Source organism: Parasteatoda tepidariorum, chromosome 7, assembly GCF_982258835.1.
Source record: "Parasteatoda tepidariorum strain Cologne lab strain chromosome 7, Ptep-v5.0, whole genome shotgun sequence".
NCBI classification, from domain to species: Eukaryota; Metazoa; Arthropoda; class Arachnida; order Araneae; family Theridiidae; genus Parasteatoda; species Parasteatoda tepidariorum.
The window spans coordinates 72,778,632-72,798,162 of NC_141761.1; the positions used below are offsets into that span (position 1 = coordinate 72,778,632).

At 30.1% G+C, this 19,531-nt stretch overlaps 1 protein-coding gene across 5 annotated transcripts in view; it reads left to right on the top strand.

The window, feature by feature from the left end:
- The window catches only part of LOC107450794 (ATP-binding cassette sub-family G member 8), a 58,819-nt gene extending 40,152 nt beyond the window's left edge, over positions 1 to 18,667 (top strand). For all 5 annotated transcript variants that reach the window (XM_043054536.3, XM_043054485.3, XM_071183294.2 and 2 more), the window contains 8 exons: positions 2,029 to 2,270; positions 7,361 to 7,478; positions 9,152 to 9,304; positions 11,364 to 11,480; positions 13,471 to 13,654; positions 14,704 to 14,912; positions 16,459 to 16,535; positions 17,550 to 18,667. In XM_043054536.3, the coding sequence (XP_042910470.2) occupies positions 2,029 to 2,270; positions 7,361 to 7,478; positions 9,152 to 9,304; positions 11,364 to 11,480; positions 13,471 to 13,654; positions 14,704 to 14,912; positions 16,459 to 16,535; positions 17,550 to 18,155 (1,706 nt within the window). In that variant the 3' untranslated portion in view covers positions 18,156 to 18,667. The remainder of the gene's footprint in view (positions 1 to 2,028; positions 2,271 to 7,360; positions 7,479 to 9,151; positions 9,305 to 11,363; positions 11,481 to 13,470; positions 13,655 to 14,703; positions 14,913 to 16,458; positions 16,536 to 17,549) is intronic.
- Positions 18,668 to 19,531: the final 864 nt, after the last annotated feature.

The following is a 19,531-nucleotide window of genomic DNA, read 5'->3' on the forward strand; positions in this document are numbered from 1 at the left end:
CCCGATAATATACAGCAGGGATCCCCAAACCCATGTCCGCGGGCACCATACACAAGAATATTAATACTAATTATATTCATATGTTAAATTAATTTTTAAAATTAAGTTTTTTTAGCACTATATGTAGTGTTTATTATTACCTATGTCTGATAAGTATAAATTTATCTTGAAAAAATATATGGTGCCCGCCATTCGACCGATATTCTAGTATTTGCTCTTAGGTACAAAAAGGTGGGACCCCTGATGTACAGAATTACTTATTTCTGCACTTAAGCATTAAAACTTACTTCACTTTATCTCTTTATTTTTGGTTTAAACTTGCTCTAGAAATATCGGACGCAAATAAATTTGGTAATTTTTTTTCAAAAACTAACCAGCATTTGTTGAATTTTCACTAAATTTTTCCTTACATGTTATGTTTGATGACTTGATAAAATTAAAAGCTAATAATTTAGTCGAAGTAAAAAATTATAAAATTATACACTTGGCATATTATCAAATTTTAATCACAGAAACAATTTTGAATCACGCAAATATTCATATAAAAATAATAAGTAGTAAACAAAATTTTTTAATTTTTATAAACATTTTAATAATTTTGTAAATGTTTCTGAATGTTTTTTGCGCTGCAATTCCGTTCTGATTTTGACTTTGTGACATATTCTCAAATTGTTCAAGAGAGTATTTTTAGAATAAAAAACTATTTCCATGCGGACAATAAGATGTTTCTGTGAACTGGGCCATTGTCTAATGCCCATTAGAATTTGTGAAGTACCTATAAACAATACCAATAAAAAGTTTGATGTAAAAATTCCCCTTTTAGAAAACTTTTCATTCAGTACTATATCGTCTAAAGCTCATCAATTATATATTAATTTTATTTTAAATGTTATATAACAAATTAGCAATACTATTTTAATGCTAATAATTACAATAATAAAAAAATAAGGTTTAGATTAATCTTTCAATTTATTAATTGTATCTCTAAAAAAATATATATATTTCTACCTTTTAACATTTTTTGAACCCGATTCGGTATATGTTAAAATGAAAACCAAAATTTAAAACCTTCTACTTTTCCTGAGTATTTGTTTAACTTAATAGTTCTCATTCTGAATATATATTTAGTTTCAGTGAATCGTTTAAATATTTCGCCCTATATATATATTAAGAAAAATAAAGACTTTGAAGTTTTGTTTCTGTAATTCGAAGTTAAAATTTGATATGTATTTGAGCAAAAATTACATTTTCGATAGTAAAAAAAATACTCTAAAGGATTCCTTTTGTTTTTTAATTTCCTTACAAAAGTTATCATTTTGTACTTATACTATAAGATGAAGTAAGATCTAAAACTTAGTGTACTTCCATTCAATGCTTCTTTGTTGTGTTATACTTAAGTTTCATATTATTTAAATATTTATCAGAGAATTGTCAAGTATTTTACGAAGTAAGTCTTTTTATAAATATTAGTTTATTTTATACACTGTAGTTTTTTTTATGCATGATATTACGAAATATCAGCCTTAAAGTAATGTAATATTAATTTATAAATTTAAATGAAATATATTGTATTGTTAGATGGTTATGCATAATACTACAAAGTATCAGCCTTAAAATAATATAATTTTAATTTATAAATATTAATTAAATATTTTATGTACAGTAGCATTGTTATGCATGATATTGCGAAGTATCAGCCTTAAAGTAATATAATTTTAATTTAGAAACATAAATTAAATCATATATAAATATTTTTGTGAATATTATTACGAAATATTAACCTTAAAGTAATATAATAATTTCAAAATAATAATACCAGACCCTTTTTTGCTGTGGATTTTCTTGCGGCTAGCGGCTTCTTGGACTTATCTGACAGGTTAAGAGGATATGTAATAGTAACAACACAAATATTGATTAACAATACAATATTTAAAATATTTATGTAAATAATTGCAAAGTATCAGCCTTAAAGTAATATAATATTAACATCATAAAACTTGAAAATACTAACATTATTAAAATTTTCAGAAAATGAAGGTACTTCTTTGTTAGACATTCTTGCCAACAGACATCGTAAGTGGCGATGTCGCTTACGGGGAGAATTCATGGTCAACGGCCTTTATCTGACTCTAAAGAAATTAGAAAAATGTGTTGCATATGTCCAGCGGCACACAGATTTTGGACCGGACATGAGTGTCCGGCAAACTTTACTCTTTACCTCCCTTTTACAAGAACCGGATAACAACAGGGGTTTCGATACGAAGAGTAGAGTGAGTATCATTATTTTGTTAATACTAATCCAACTTTTTATTGGAAAAAAATTGGATTTTAAGAATTACTTTTGTGTTGAACTTTTCCTAATGGATTTGCACGCTTTTGTTACTTTCGAATTATTTATTTTTTGTCACAGTTGAAAGAGAAGGTCTGCTTACTCATGCGTCACTTAAATTATCGCCAAACTCTGATATACGGAAGTTTTGGCCCATTTGTCAGTTACACTGTAAATAGAAATTTTCATTCCAAAGTAATCACTTCATATTTTTGGAAATCATCAATCACCCTTTGAACGAACCATAAAGAGTAATGAAAAAGAAATAAGCAATTTTGGAACTAAAATAGTCTTTTGAAAAAGTGTGTAGCAGTTTTTAACGTATTAATTTTACTTTGCAAGAGTATGTGTGCCTTTGCTATAATTTCTGAAATCGCCACATGCTGAACTGTTGAAATCATCACATGAATGCTCTTGTTATTTCTCTGTGAGGACTATTTTTTTCTATTAATATTATGTTTAAATACGTTTTTATGATTGATTTATAAAAAGAAATTAATTTTGTTTATTACATTTATCGTAGTTTATTGCATTTATCATAGTTTATTGCATAAAGCATTTATTGTATTTTAAAGATAATTTTTTTTGGTGGGATATTCAAAATGAACGGGTTTCATAAATTCTGTGTTTGTAACTGCAAATAAGCTCGTAGAGAAATGATCAAATAAACAAATGCGTAACGAAGAAGAGAAAGTATCACCCCATAGACTCTCTTCTTGACCCCACGCTAACCTTTATTTTTATCCACATTCTTGAAAACAAAGATCTTCATTAGTTATTATTTTTTAATCTTCTGAAATTATCACCAGGTGGCCTCACAAATCATAGGTGAGGAAATAACTTCTATTGACATTGAAAAAAACGAATAAAAAAATTTAAAAAAAATTTAAGCTGTTAAATAAATTTATATTTGATCTATTTGCTTAATTCAAAATCTAAATTGCCGACTTCTATGTTTTTTTATTTCTTATGACAACATCTTGATTTTGAGGAAAATGATCTCATTTACAAGCTAATTCGAATGGCGAACAAAATGTAAGAAGCAAAAAATTCAGAATTTTAGCACACGCGCATGTTTTGATGTAATGGTCAAGCAATGTGGTTCACAGTAATGAAATAGTTATCTATACCTAACTCAAAGTTTTGTTTCATATATTATTTAGCAACTTAAATGACGTTAAAATTACTTGTCAAACACTTAAAGGATATTTCAAAATTTTTCTTTGACGTTTGTGTTTCACGTTCTAAAAATACATATCTTCATATTTTTATTAAATATTATTTAATCTTCTGTTTATGAATGTTTCAGCTTGCCTCCTTGGATTTTACTTTAATATTTATTCATATGAGATAGATACAAAACATTTTATATAAATAAGATATATAGATAGATTTTACATTTGTTAAAATCTATTCAAAATTTTATTTTCCGAAAAAACCAAATAACATGAGGGTTCGGTTCGTTAGATTCATTGAAGAAATACAACGTGTTTAGAGAGAGACAGAAATCCATGCAATGTAGATTAGAATATAAAATTGATGTTCAGATGATGTTTGTTTAAACAAGATGCAAGTAGAACTGAAAATGTCATTTCGGCAGGTTTCGCTTTCAAAACTTTCAATCAAAATATGGATGAGTGTATTTAACAATAGATACTAACTGTACTTGAACTAAATATTCCGTTTAAACGGGTCATATCCTATAAGCATCTTTTATGCTTTGTTTACTCTAAAGCTTACGGCTGTGTCCCATAATATTGTCTTCAATGCAAGTCCCTACTGTTGTTATTCAAGCGTGTAAGCGTAATCTGTGAGTAATGAGAGGGTTGACGCTTCTCTCTTACTTGTATGTAAATTACAATTCGTAAATAGGGCTTGGTACGAGGCACTCCATTATTTAATCCTTTATAGGGCTATTTTTTTTCTAATAATGTTCTGTTGAAATATGGATTGGGATCTTTCGGATTCAGAATAATATTTAAGGAAATTCATTTAGCTTATTACCTGAAATTAGATTTTTTAAGACCACTTTTTCTTTTTAGTGGGAAGGTTGGTGAGATTTTTAAAATGGTGCCCTTTATAAAGAATTGGAAATGAAATTTTGTGCTTATAAATAACCTTATTTATTAGTTTTGTGTTTGTAACTGGAACTAAAATCGTAGGGAAATGATCAAATGCTCGAATAACTCACTCAAGAAAATAGCTCCCTGTTGTTGACTTTTGTCTTGAGTCTTCAGTAAGTTTTACTGTTGCCAACGCTTATGTAAGCAAAGCCCTCCTTTGTTTTGGTTTTTTCAGAGATAGCCGCAAACCCGACTCGCAACTAAACATATCGAACCATTTTAAAAAGTTTTTAGACCCTTGACACAAACAGGACACCGGTATACCTTATATATATATTTTTTTTACTGACTTTCTAATTACAAGTAGAAACATATTTTGATATTTTTCAATTATAAAAGAAAATAGTCCAATAGTTACAAAAAAATTTGTTAGATTATTGGAATTTATATTTGTAAAATATAAAATCCAAAAAAGTGTAGTTAATAATTTGCTTTATTCATATTCAAAAACGTATCAATAATTGATTTTGTGAACTATTAAAATTTCAGTGATGAATAATAATTGTTTCTCTTAGATCTAAATAACTACAAATAAATGCGAATCTAAAACATAATTGTTTGGAAGTGAGCCATGTATGGAAGATTTTGCTTTTTACACAGGAAAAAGAGACCGGTGTTTAATGCTGTATTTCATAACCACAAACTATTAAAAAGCTAAATATAATATTTTCTACTTATTTTAATCTAAATTATTACCAAATAATGAACTAATTATGAGAAATATCTTTAGCAAGAATGCTGCGTCCAAGGGTTAAACTTACACTATGGTTTTTTTTTTTATCTTTAATATAGCCAATAATGTGAGAATCTTAAATTGGTTAAAAGGAATCTTGATATAGTTTTAAAAAACCATTTAATCATTATTCGATGGATACATTTTGTGATCGAATGGAAAAAACGATTACGCTCGAATGAAAATTAAATTATTCTCATAACGTAAATTTATGCTTTTTTTTCTTGCACTCCACCATATGTGGTATTGTAGGTGTGATACCTTTCATCACAATTTTCCATTTTATATAATTTAATTGAAGGATAAAACTCCATTTTTTACTGAAATAGTTTATCATCACTTAAGAAAATTTTAACTACAAAATATCGTGATAACGCATATTTATGTGAAGCAATATATTTCAGTAACTTGCAGTCGAGAAGCTTGATACAGTGCTTAAGCAGGGAAGATTTTATTCTCATTATGTTAAGAAGGTGTCTTAGATTTAGGTCGATGACCTCTGGTACCGGTAATGATGTCATTAAAAATGGGATCCATTTTATCACAATTGTTCATATGTGTTCATACTTGATCGATTTGTATAGAATATGCATTTTTTTTATCCTAATTTATGAACAATAAATAACGTAAGCAAACACTCAAGATGTGTAACTTTCAGAGATAATGTAGTTTTTCTTTGTGTGCAGTTAACATGAGTTGTTTCAGAATATTGTTGTTATTTGGGAGAGAAAAATGGACTGTAAACTGATGTCTGTAGAGAATAAGTTAAAACATTCTGCGTAAAAAATTCGAAATTTTTTTTTCCATGATTTTCTTAATATTTTCGGGGGAAAATCCTCCGAAATTTCCATCTATCGTTACATTTAGAATATTTTCCCGTTCTAGAAGGTGTTTAACAGTAAAAATTGTCTTTTTCTTCTATCTTTCAAATCTAATTCATGACTATAAAATTATATATGGGGGGGGGTCATATTTGGATTTGGTCTTTTTACGTAATAATCGGCAAAAATAATGCAATAATACCAAAATCCAATTTTCTTTTTTAACACAGCGATACCTAATGGTGCAAAGAAAGGGAATTTTGTTTCGCATAATAAATATACAATGTAAAAAAATGGATACTCAAAGTTAAAGAAACTTTCTTCGTTTTTGATGGAACCATTTCCTGATATATGCTCCTCACAAAAATTTCGTCAAAGTGACAAAATAACTATTGTCACTTCTTCGAGGAAACACATTTCGTCATTTCATTTTATCCAATAAAAAAAATAGTCGAAAAACTCGTAATATCTAACGTATTTAACTTTTCGTACAGTCACCTTATCGTGGACACCATACATGTGGGTCAATATTACCCAAGCAACAAAAGAAAGACTGAAAGAAAAAAGAGCGTGTTTGAAGCGAGATTCGAACCCGGGATCTTTCTGATACTAGGCCAATTCCTTGACCATAATACAAGCCGGTCAGCTTTATCGTCACTTTATTTTCGATCATCTAGTTTTCATTCCAGTTTCTTCATTTTAGTTAATCTCCCACAATGCATTAAAATGAGGTTCTGGAACCATTTTCGTCATACATTTGAGAGTTTGCATTTCGTCACAAATCACGGAATTTCATGACGAAATGGCTCTCAAAATTAATGAAATACACAGCTCAAAGATTGCTGAATAGTCAAATGTGAGAGTTTCATCGCTGAGGGTGTAATTAAAAACAAAAACAGACAATACCTTTTTATAAAAATTTCGATTAGGTGTTGCTCAAAATATATGTAAGCATATTCTTGAAAACTTTGAGCTCTCCAGTCTTCTCTTCCTGCCATTGGGTTATTATGTAACATTTGAACTGCCCTTTAAATAAAATTCACTAAACTCTTTAAACTATTAAAGCTAACGAGTTTATGAGAAATTTTCTTCCATAATCATGCTTCAAACAAGCTAATATCAATTTAAACTTTTTAACAATAGAAAATATTCTCTTCCAGAAACGTATGCAATTTCATATTGTATGAGAGAAAATTGGTCAAACAATATGTGTGCATAGCCCGGTTTTAGCTTCAGATGATTCTTGACAAATTCTATGATAAACTTTTTTTCTGTGAACATTTTTAGCCTAGACTGAATTAATAGTTCTATATTTTTGAGCATTTCTTTAGCAACAACTACTTTTTTTTTACAGATAAATGCTCTTATAGAAGATCTTGGCTTGGGACAAGTAAAACATACTCGTGTATCAGATCTTACAGAGTCTGAAAAGCGACGGTTAAATGTTGCCTCACAGCTTCTTCTTGACACAGGTAAATATAAAACCTTATATTAATAAACAGAAAATAATAAATGGCAAATTATCAACTTTTTATCTTTACCCTAAAAGAGGGGAATGTATTTTTTTTTCTTGTTGGCAATGCTTTTTTAGAAAAGAAACTTTTTTATTAACCAGAACTAATAAAACGGATTAAAATTTTTGCTCTTTATTATAAAACTTATTTATTGGAAGATAATTCCATACAAAAAATAATTATTTATAATAAGTATTTATTTAATTTAATAAGCAAAAAAAAATTTTAATGTAAGTTTTTATACTATTTTAGTCTACTTAGTTTTTAAATGACAAAATGCAAAATTTTTAGGCAAACGGTTGATTAGATTATGAAAAATTTTAAAACACGACATCTTAGAAATGTCAGATCTTTAAAAATGAAAATAACATTAAAGGGCTTAACTTTCGACAGCGTTTCTACCTAAACTATTGGTATTCCAGATTGTATCCCCCGCTCTCCGTATTTTGAGAATCAAGAATCTGAAACAGTCGAAAAAACATGTTCACGCAGAAAAAGCACTTTTTTCTGTCTGCTTTCATCCCTTAAAATAATATAGTTTACGCAAGTTAATTATCATATTTAAGATTAGTCTCTCAAAATATTAAGATTGAGTCCCTGGTACAAGGAAATCCAATCATTGGGTCATAAGTTATTCTGGACATTTACTGATTTTGGATACTGTGCGTCATTCCTACGTTAATTAAATCCAAGGCTAAAAGTTTCATATTATGTTTCTAAAAGTTTGAATGGGTATCACACTCTTAAAAAGCATTTATAATTGATCACAAAAAAAATTAGAAACTTGTTTATTTTTACGTTATTCTATGTAAATTAAAGTCTAATCTGTGGGGAAAAGCTGACATTTCTTTACGAAATCGATAAAGAACGTAACTCCACGTAGGCTTACTATTAGTCACAGAATGCAACAAATACAAAATTGGAACAACCGGCTCACATTTGAAACTTAACCTATTACATCTGTTAAATCGTCTTGTCTTTTTTTCTTCAAAAATATAAAATTTGTTAACTCAAATATTTTATTTTTAAATTTATTTTGGTGAAACAGTAATTTGTGTTCACTAAAATATATTAACTATAAAAGTAGCTACATTTTGGCCTGAAATTATGCGTTTACGATATTTTTTTTAAACTAAAGGGGTAACCACGTTAGAAAATAATTTAGTTTAAGCATCATTTCCTTTTTGCTTATTTTCCAAAAAATACTTTTTAATCAATACAAAGGATTGCGTAAGTACAATGTCTACGGAAAATAATATAAAATAGGATTAGAGATGGGAGCGGCAACTCCAACCACCTTAGCTAAATTTCCACAAATTTTTAAATTTATAAATTGAAGGAAATATATTATATATGTTAAAATTAAGCATCTCAATTTTTGAAATTAAAGTTAAATTAAAACCTTCAACCATTCCTAATTAAAAACTTTTATACTTCACAAGCATTTGTGATACAGTGTTGTACATTTCACCCGATTGTGGTCAACCAGACGTTGTAGTAAATAATTATCAAAAAATGCCGGCATTTGGTCAATGACTGTGAAAATAATGCTGGAGAAATGTGTTAATATCAGAATTCTGCATCAGATCTATTAAACTACACGATTCAAAACTGTGTTTTTCTTTTTATAGATATTGTACTTCTGGACCAACCAACAAAAGGAATGGATATATTTGATACCTTTTTCCTGGTCGAATACTTACGCCAATGGGCAGCAAGAGGAAGGATTGTCATCATGACTATACATCCTCCAACATATGAAATTTTCACAATGATTTCAAGAAGTAATTTTTATAGATTTTTTTTTATTATTGCGAATCAATTTTTTAATCTATAGTATATATTCATTATGCTAGTACCTTTTGCTATTCCAAAGCAAAGAAACGTTGCTTTGACTATGGTGCTTCATTGTAGCATATCATCCAATGTTTGAGGTTTGTGCGAAATATGTCTCACACCGGTAGTGATATGAAGCAGAATTTTATAAAACAAACTAAATTTTTATAAGCATTTTTATTTAAGAGCATGATCTTTGATCATCATTATTGAGCATTGATTTTGATCATGATCATCTGACTCTTTATCACTTACTCTTCTCATATCGCTTAATCTTCAACATAGGATCAAACTCTATTGGTTTAAATCACTTACGGTGACAAAATTACTTTAAAATTTATTAATCTATGCATTTCTCTTACACGACGAAAAAGAAAGTTCTTATCTCTTTTTAACATTGACAAAAAGTATTTAAATATCAAGCGTGTGAGCTGTCATAAGCATGAAAGCCTTAAGGTACATGTTAAAAAATATCTGAATTGAAAAATTTTCGCTTGGGCGAAGAAAAACAGAAAAAACTCGGCTACAAATTACGAGAAATTGAATAGTTAAAAAGCAAATAGTTCATATCAACAAAGTGTTCTATATTATGATTTAATTATACTTATGCTGGTTCAATAGTAATTTTATTCATTGTTATTCATAAAAAAAGATTATTAATCATGCTGTTACACTTAAGTATAATAAGAAAGAATGCCCGAAGGTTAGAAGAAAACGTTTAAAACAGCTATAAAAGATGTAACTTTAAAAGAATGCATATGAAACGTAGCTCCCTGCTTGCTTTTTTTTTTTTTAGCATAATTATTTTGTTTCTACAAGCTTTTCTATTGGATATCATTTATTTTAAGTTAAAGTATTTAATTTCAATAATTTATTATTTACTAAAAATTTAATTTTTCAAAAAAAGTGGAATTTGTTTTAAGGATTATATTGATTTAAATTCTTAAGATGAACACATTTCCAATGGGTTTAACTTGGTCGCGATCAAAGCCAGCATGGTTTGCCGAACAAACCATGTAAGCAATCTTCGGGGGTTTGGGAGTATCTGTGAACAGGGGTGAAGCCCTCTAGTAATCATACAATAAATTAATTTACTATCATAAGTAAAATTATTTTCTGAAGCTTTGGAAATTTCGTTGCAGTTGGAGTGTATGCTATATTATCAAAACGATTGCTTATTTTGGAACATACTCCTGTACTTAATACGCTGTTTCTATATTTGTTTTACAAAATATTTGATTCGAATAGTAAGTAACTGAATAGAATTGATATTAATTAATCCCTTTAGTTTATTCAGCTACTGCAACAAGACTATTTTATATTTTTATAACCATCGTTGAACAGCCTACCCGATTTTGGGTTTACGACTACCAATATTCAACTTCGTAGCCTTGTAATTTTGAGCCTACTCCAGAAGACAAGGACACTCTTGGATCAAGTATTAGGAGAAATTTGTCTTCGTGGAGGACTTTTTGATGGAACTAACCTGCATTTGCGTTACATGGAGAGGAAAACCACGAAAATCTCCCAAGATTAGCCTGATGGCAAGGGGACTCTAACCCATGATCCGTCTACAACTGAGGATATTTTACGTCAGCACTGTGGTAAGTGCAAGCCGGATGCGGACTTTGTATCGACCAGCCATCTCTGGATTTCGAACCCGGTTCACCTCATTGGAAGGTGAACACTAGATCCCCTGAAGCATCAAGACTATTTGTGAAGCTCTACATAAATATCCTTGATGCTTTGATGTATTGCTCTACAACAAGACTGTTTTTGAAGAGTATACTTACATCTGCCATAAGTGCATAAAGATATTTCTATTTTTAAATTGAAATATTATACTTTTTTAAGAGAAGCTAACTTGCGTTAAATAAATAAAGGAAACATTAAAATATACTTATTTTTAATTCGTAATCTATTAGTTGAATGATTAGTTACTGATTTAAGTTTAGTTATCTAAGATTAATAATCTATTAGATGAAAATTAATTTTTATTTTCCTTAGTTGCCGTCATTTCTACGGGAAGAATGTTATTCTTTGGGAAACGAAGAGACATGCTTCCTTACTTTGCTTATATTGATTTCCCGTGTCCAGCTTACAAAAATCCTTCTGATTATTATCGTAAGTAAAGTTATCTACTCTATGTTGAAGCAATTATAAGTTTTGTTTTAGAAATAATTTGGGCTTCAAATGCAGAATTCATTTTAAATTAACTTTTCAATTATTGCATTTTTTCCCACGTAAAGAAAGAACGTAAGAATAATAGTCTTGCTTTGAAAATATCTTCATGTTTAATATTGTTGATATTTCTACAAACATCGTTTACTGATACTTTGGAATTATCAAAAGTAGGCAGCACAAAAATCTATCGAGGGAAGTTCTGTTTTTGCGATACATCAGGCTTGTAACGTTGAAGCATTGAAGTCAAAATTTTTGATCCCTTGCAGACTAGTTAGAACACTCAAATCTCAACAAGAGCTCCATTCCTGATGATAATGCATGTTTTAATCGTTTTCTAACCGCCACATGTAGAATTAATTATAATATTATCGTGATTAAATTTAAATTGGATTACCTTGTCTCACATAAATAAGTTTCAATTGTTTTTTTGACCTCTAAAAACGTCATATTATCATTAGAATTTAACATCAATCAAAAAAATATTTTATTTTGAAGTTTTTAATATAATGGAGCCAGTGTAAATGATAATGAAACTTATTTTCAAAATATCATTAGAACATTTCAAAAAATTTTAACTGACTTATATGCTTTTGAAATTGGTGAGGACGACATTTGGGAGTGGTGGAATTTTACCAAATTCGGAGGATATTTAATAAAAAGTAAGAAAAAAAATATTTAAAAATGTCGTGAAATGTACTAATTAAAAAATTGTGGTTAGAATATTTTAATTTAGAAGGTAATCTGTCAAAATGTGCGGTTTGCTAAGTTCTGCTTAGAATTTCCATTTTTTACTGATTTTCAAAATTGTTAAAGGTGGTAGAACTTAGTCAATAAATAATGCTGCTAATCGAGAAAAAGTATAAATTAAAGCGAATTGAGAAGGGTTTGATTTGTGCTGCATTAAAAGTTAAAACAGAGAGGGAAAAGTACAAAACATTTTGACATAATCAGACTCTGAAGAACATTTGTCAGATACCGAGGAATAGGTTTCATTATAGTGCCGAAAATACAGTACGTCTGTTTTTAAAATAACCAATATTTGCATCATTAACGTGAACTATTCGGAAGCAAATATTAAGACCCCGTTCATATATTTCAGTTAAAATCAGCTAACGTGTAGCAGAAAACATCGTTTTATAATTCTTCCATTTAGCAGCTTCATCTGCTTACATACTTGGTTAGAATAAATTGACTGGTTTCCTAAGTAGAATACAGTGAACCGACAAATCTTATGCTTCTATCCCCTACCATTTTAGTTTAAATTTTTTCAAATCAGTGGCTATTTTTCGTACACCCGTTCAGTTGAAAGTTTCATTGCCTGACCTGAAAGTTTCATTGCCTGACCTGAAAGTTTCATTGCCTGACCTGAAAGTTTCATTGCCTAAGCTGAAAGTTTCATTGCCTAAGCTGAAAGTTTCATTGCCTAAGCTGAAAGTTTCATTGCCTAAGCTGAAAGTTTCATTGCCTAAGCTGAAAGTTTCATTGCCTAAGCTGAAAGTTTCATTGCCTAAGCTGAAAGTTTCATTGCCTAAGCTGAAAGTTTCATTGCCTAAGCTGAAAGTTTCATTGCCTAAGCTGAAAGTTTCATTGCCTAAGCTGAAAGTTTCATTGCCTAAGCTGAAAGTTTCATTGCCTAAGCTGAAAGTTTCATTGCCTAAGCTGAAAGTTTCATTGCCTAAGCTGAAAGTTTCATTGCCTAAGCTGAAAGTTTCATTGCCTAAGCTGAAAGTTTCATTGCCTAAGCTGAAAGTTTCATTGCCTAAGCTGAAAGTTTCATTGCCTAAGCTGGAAGTTTCATTGCCTAAGCTGGAAGTTTCATTGCCTAAGCTGGAAGTTTCATTGCCTAAGCTGGAAGTTTCATTGCCTAAGCTGAAAGTTTCATTGCCTAAGCTGGAAGTTTTGTTGTTTTAGTTTTAAATTTGTATTTTAGTTGATCTTGTCACATTGGACAATCTCTCTGCTGAAGCAATGCTGGAATCAAGTCAAAGGGTCGAAAACTTAGTCGAATTATTCAGACGTAGACAAGAACCATTAGGTGATCCTGGACCACCTGGGGTTCCTCCAGCAACTGTCAAGAGAGCAAATATTTTTACTCAGGTGCTAACTTTGTGGATGTGAGTATATATTTCCGAATTTTTGATACATTTTTTTAAACATGAATTAATTATTGCTGAATTCATTTTCCTGTATCTTATTTGAAACTAATAATAAAATGAACGTAATTCGATATCTGTTTAATTTTAAAGTTCGTAAAATTAAATGCAATAAATTTTCATAACGCTCAATTAACAGGCCAATTTTCAAGGCAGGAAATAAGAAATTTCGGTGATAGTTGCTGACGTTAGAATGAAATCACCTGCATAAATTCTTAACGAATTTTGCCGATTTGGTTAATTCTTGATTTTAAGACCCGTTACAACTTAGTTAATTTTTCTATTGTGTTCCTTTTTCTCCAACTGCTTTGTTTAATACGCTGTTTGATTTAGTTAAGTTGATTGCGTTCAACTGTTTTTGGATTTTGCCCTAGTCATCGACATTCAATTAAGCCCTTAAAATATTTGGTCAATTCAGACCGTAAAACATTTAATTGGCTCAACCGTAAATTGTTTTGCCAATTCAGTCCTCATATTTTTTTTTAAACTCAGTCCCTAAAATATTTTTTCACTACAGTCCTCAAAATATTTTACTAGTTCAATCCTTATAAAATATTTTGTCAATTCAGCCCGTAAAATATCTTGGCAGTTTGGTCCGTGAAATGTTTTGTCAATTCAGCTCATAGATTTAAATCTATTTTCGTCTGACAGTTAAAATGGCTTTATTTTACTCTAAACATTGATTTTTAAAAGTTTGCATTGATATGTTTGACATTTTAAATTCTGATCTAAGTAGCTCAAATTTATTTTTCAATATTGACATTTAAATTTTGTTTTCGAGTGTTTGTATTTTCCATTCATTTGATTTGAAATCACAAACATGGCTTTATAGATGTAATTCTTGTCTCAAAGAAATGAAGCAGTTCCATATTGCACAATAATTAGTGTAATTCGAGATTGATAACGATTATTATCAATTGAAAGAACTGTTATTCGTTATCAATTCTAAGAGTCATTAAAATTCTGTTTTTAAATCTCACCAATATTAACCAATATACTTTTAATTTCAGTCGTGTGCTTATTTACACTTTTCCATTTAACGTGGTCCACTTTTGTGGTGAAGTGTTTGTGGCTGCATTGATGTCGGTATGCATCGGTGCTGCTTTTTGGAATGTGAGAAGTGGTAGAGAACAAGAACACATAGAGGACAGATTTGGTTTTTACTATGTAATGCTGACAATGGGAGTATGGCCTACCCTTCTTTACACCATATCAAGAAGTAAGTAGCCCCAGTGCGCATTGCGATTCCGTTTTCTAAAATTCAATTGCATTCTTTTTGAAGCATCTAATAAGCAGATTTATTTTCAGTTTAAATTCTTTGATAGATATGTCTAATCAATTTCTGAACTCCTGTGCTGTAAGATATTTAAATTAAACGTAAAATTTTAATAAATTGATAAAGTCAATACACTTTATACGTACGTTTTGCGTAATATTGAACCATTGAGATATTTGGTAAAAAAAAAAAAGACTTGGTATATTTTAGATAATGTTAACGGAATAGATTTTACCAACTACCCGTCTGTATCGCTTATTTTACGAAAAATTGGCGGAAAAATTTTGACTATTTAGATTTAGTAAAAATGATTCGGTGTATTTACTGTATTATTGACGAAGCAAGTTTACTATTTAAATTTCGGTAAATTTCGGTTCGGATTTATTTACGCAAATTTTCTGTTTTTTGGATTACTACTTTTTTTTTCTATAATTTGTAGTTTCAACTTACTTTCATTTTGACGTACTGTTGACGTAAATATTATGTAAAAATTACGTACTCATTCTTACCCAGTAAAGTGTGGTTGGTAAAATATTCGTAAGAGAAACGAATTTGTTTAAGTAACATTTTACACAAATTTTAAGTTTTTTGTTAACCATTTCGTGCTGTATTTTGACGTTTCAGTTTTACTTAAACTTTACGAATGGTTACTAAAATTAAAGTAAAGGTCAAATCTGAGTAACCGATGATAAAATTTCTATCAAGAGTTACGGACAATACAAGTTTCAAACGTTCCCTCCATTCTGCAAACAAAATTTATCTCCAAATAGAATTGACCCTTATGGAAACTTCGAGACTACTTTTCAACTAGCTAAATGCTCAAACTGAAGTTCGTACCGGATTAAAAATTTCTATCGTTTCCTTATGACTATAAGCAGAATGCTATTTTTTTTCACTGTGGAGGCAGTCTTCGAACACCAATAATTTTAACTGAAGCTTTAAAAATATCGATTTAATTTCGTAGTGAAATATTCTTGCTAGTTTTTCTGTTCCTGCAATATTTGTTGTCTACTACCATTTCAATGACGTATGCTGCAATTTAAGTGCTCATTTCATTAAATATTTTAAATTTCTCAAAAAATCGGTTTCTTTGAATAGATATTACATAAGAACCGGTTAGAAATTAAAAAGTTTTTGTGTCACAAAATAGTTTCGATTTTGAACAAAAATGAGTTTTTTTTCCGATTGATATCAGAAACGTCTAGTCAAAGAAATTAATGAGCTTTAAAGACCTAATAGTATATCTAATGTGTACAAATTTTTAGAAACATATTAGACTTTTAAAGCAAATATTTTTAAAGTTTTTATTTCATGATAGTTCAAGTGTATTTATTATTAATTGTTTAACTGTTTTTTCTTTTTTCAAGTTTCTTTTCTGTTTGATTTAATCTGGTTACAGTTTCTCAATTTATCTTTGTATACTATAAGTTTACATAAAGTAAAAAATATATATTGTCGAAAAAAAACTAATTTTTTCTTTGCTTTTCAGTATGGAAGGAAAAAGCAACAGTTGTTAGAGATACAAGAGAACGTTTGTATCACAAGTTTACTTATGCTTTATGCAAGGTAAAATTACTCTAAGAGGGTGCTTTACTGTGGGAGAAATTTTTCATGGCGAATTATGTTTCACCTCTATTGGCATCTTAAAATTCATAAAAAAGTAAATTCAAGTAATCCTAGAGTAAATCATGAAGTTTTGAATGTTGAAAAAAGGTTTTCAAAATGCAAACAAACTTTTCAGGATGACTTATCGACAGCATAGTAGTCCCTGTTGTCTCTTTGTAATTTTGAAGCAAGTTTCTCTGAAAATTGAAACTTCACGCTATATTCTAGATTTACTTGAACTTACTTATTCTATAATTCAACCTTTAAGTTATTTATGTAAGTGAAAAAGAATTTGCAGTGAAGAATTTCTTCCACGATAAAGCGTTCACTTAATTCAAGAAATTAATTATTATATACCAGTTTGAGTGAAAAGTTTTGTATTCTTATTTTCGCTATGAATGTCTTAAATTTTTATCTAACTTTTACAGTTTTAAACGTTTAATTTTTTTAGTTTTAGATAAGTGCCAACTCTAAGAAGAATAAAACCATTACCACCAACTTAGTTTATTTAAGAACTATATTTTGTTGTTCCTTAAGAATTAATTCATATAGTGGGTTTGATTTCTTTAAACTTATTTTTTGTAATTTCATAGTACTACACAATTTTATTTTGGACTTTGCGGTTAAACTAGTTATGATTAAGTTTTATAAAATTAGTCTTGGCGAAAAACATATTTTTCAAATAAATTTAATGTCTCTTTAACATGTGCAATTTTAGAATTTTTGCAACATATTTTATCTCATTTTATGAGTAAAATACAGTATTTTGAATAAGTTGTGAAACGAAAAAAATATCCATCTTTTATGTAGGAAATTAAGTTTGTACTAAATCCAAAATTGTGCTCTATAGTAAAATCTCTTTTCGATTAGTAGCAAAAAAGCTAAATCTAAAACAGGAAACAATTATCCACCGTTCATTGCTAGTGGTATTCATTAATAATTTTATGATTCTAATAGAAAATGTTTTTTTTCTAGCTAACATATAGTTTAATACCAGCGGGTGCTGTTGCTGTCGCCTATGCTGTACCAGCATATTCCATGGCAGGCCTCCAAACTACTTCCAGAGTTCGCCCCTTTGGAATTTACATTGCATATATGATTCTTTATCTGCTCACTCTTCGCATCATGGTCATCGCCTGCAGCTGGGCCAGTTCAACTCGCCATAAAGCTGCCTCGTGGGCTGGATTGATATTCACAATCCTGGCTTTAGCTGCTGGCTATACTGTACCACTGAAGGACATTTTCCTCGTCTTTAATTGGTCTCAATGGGTATCACCAGTAAGATGGGTTTACACTCTCTTGGTACAAAACGAATTCAATTCATCCCTAGCTGATGAAGTAAGGTACTCTTGTTCACGGAATCCTGTCATCCAGCAAGAAAATGCTATTTTGATGAGGGCAGAATGTGGCATTTCAAACGATATGGATGCCTTGAAATTCCATGGTGCACAAGAGCAATATCCTCTTTACCAACCCATTAGCATCGTGGTCGTGTTCCATGCTGTTTGTTTGGTGCTGGGCTTGTTTCTGTTTTTCACAGTTAGCAACTCCAAAAAGAAGCCTGAAAAAGAGCGCTCTTGAGTCGCCATCAAAACTTGGCTTTAATTCATAATTGCCATTCTGTCAAAGTTGCCAACTCTGTGAACAAACATCTCAAGTGAAAAAAATTCCATAATTACTTTTGAAAAAAAAACAATGTCTTATTAAGTCTTAAGATTTTATACAGGCTATCATTTTCTTAAAAAAAAAATTATTTCTACTTGACTGTATGAATTGACTATAGGGAATGTTTATGAAGTTATTTATTAAAGCATAGTCTGGTTTGTCAATTTAAAGCGTATTTGGAAGACAGATCTTTTATATTCAATACTTGTTTGAAGAATTGTCTCTTGTACTCCAGCAGCTACCATTTTGTGTGCCAAACTGTAGCTATTTAATACAATCCACTCTGCAGGAAGATTTCTTTCAAACAAACAAACAAAAACTTTGTAGCTTGCCTAATTTTCCTGCTGTGACTGTAAATTTTCATATTTAACCGGTTTTAATTATACTTGTCTTTGCCAGTTTATTGTAAATAAAATATATGTTTATTATTTTCTGTGTTATTATATTTATAAATAAGCATCCGATATAATGTACAGTACCTGAACAACTTGAAATATATTAACCGAATTTTCCTGAACTTAGATGCAGCGTTAACGGTTCATAAGGCAAACTTCTACAATGCTCAATGATCCGTACCCTTATCCTAACTATGGTTAAATTCTGCCCAAGACCTTGATGCTGAAAAATGTCCATTAAACATTGAAATAGTTGTTCATTTGTATTCAGGCTAGTGAATAAATTCGATGCGAGTGAAGAAATCACTCTCAAAATTTTAGTTTTTTTAAGCAAGTAAATCATTTTTCTAGGAGTCCCGCAGTGGACTGATCGTTAAGACACGGTTCCCAGCAGATCACCGAAGTCAAGCATCACTGGCTGCGGTCAGTGTGCGGGTGGGTGACCACTTGGATCAGTCTGCGTAGGGACCGAGGGTGTGCGGTATTGGTCCTCGTTAAACTGTTCTACCGTAAAGTGCTAGTCTTCGCGCGCAGATCGTCGGGCTACCGAAGCGGGGGTGCCATCCCCTCTGCAGAGGATCAAAATTGTGATGGCATGTCTTCGGATCATCCTCAGGGATGTTTCACAGATCGTCGCCAATAGCCCATTGTGCAGCTCTAGTGCGACGTAAATTAACTACAACTACATTTTTCTAGGGTTAAAAGTTCTTGAAAATTAAAAAAAATTATAGAATTCTATGAACCTGGAAATATTGTATGAATACGTTCAATCAGAAAACCGGTTTAACCGTTTAGACGTACTAATTAAATGCGAATCTAAGCTATTTACCTGTAGAATATTTTATGCGATTCAACGTTACAAGTGGAATACGCACAGTCACATAATCTTGTGTGAAA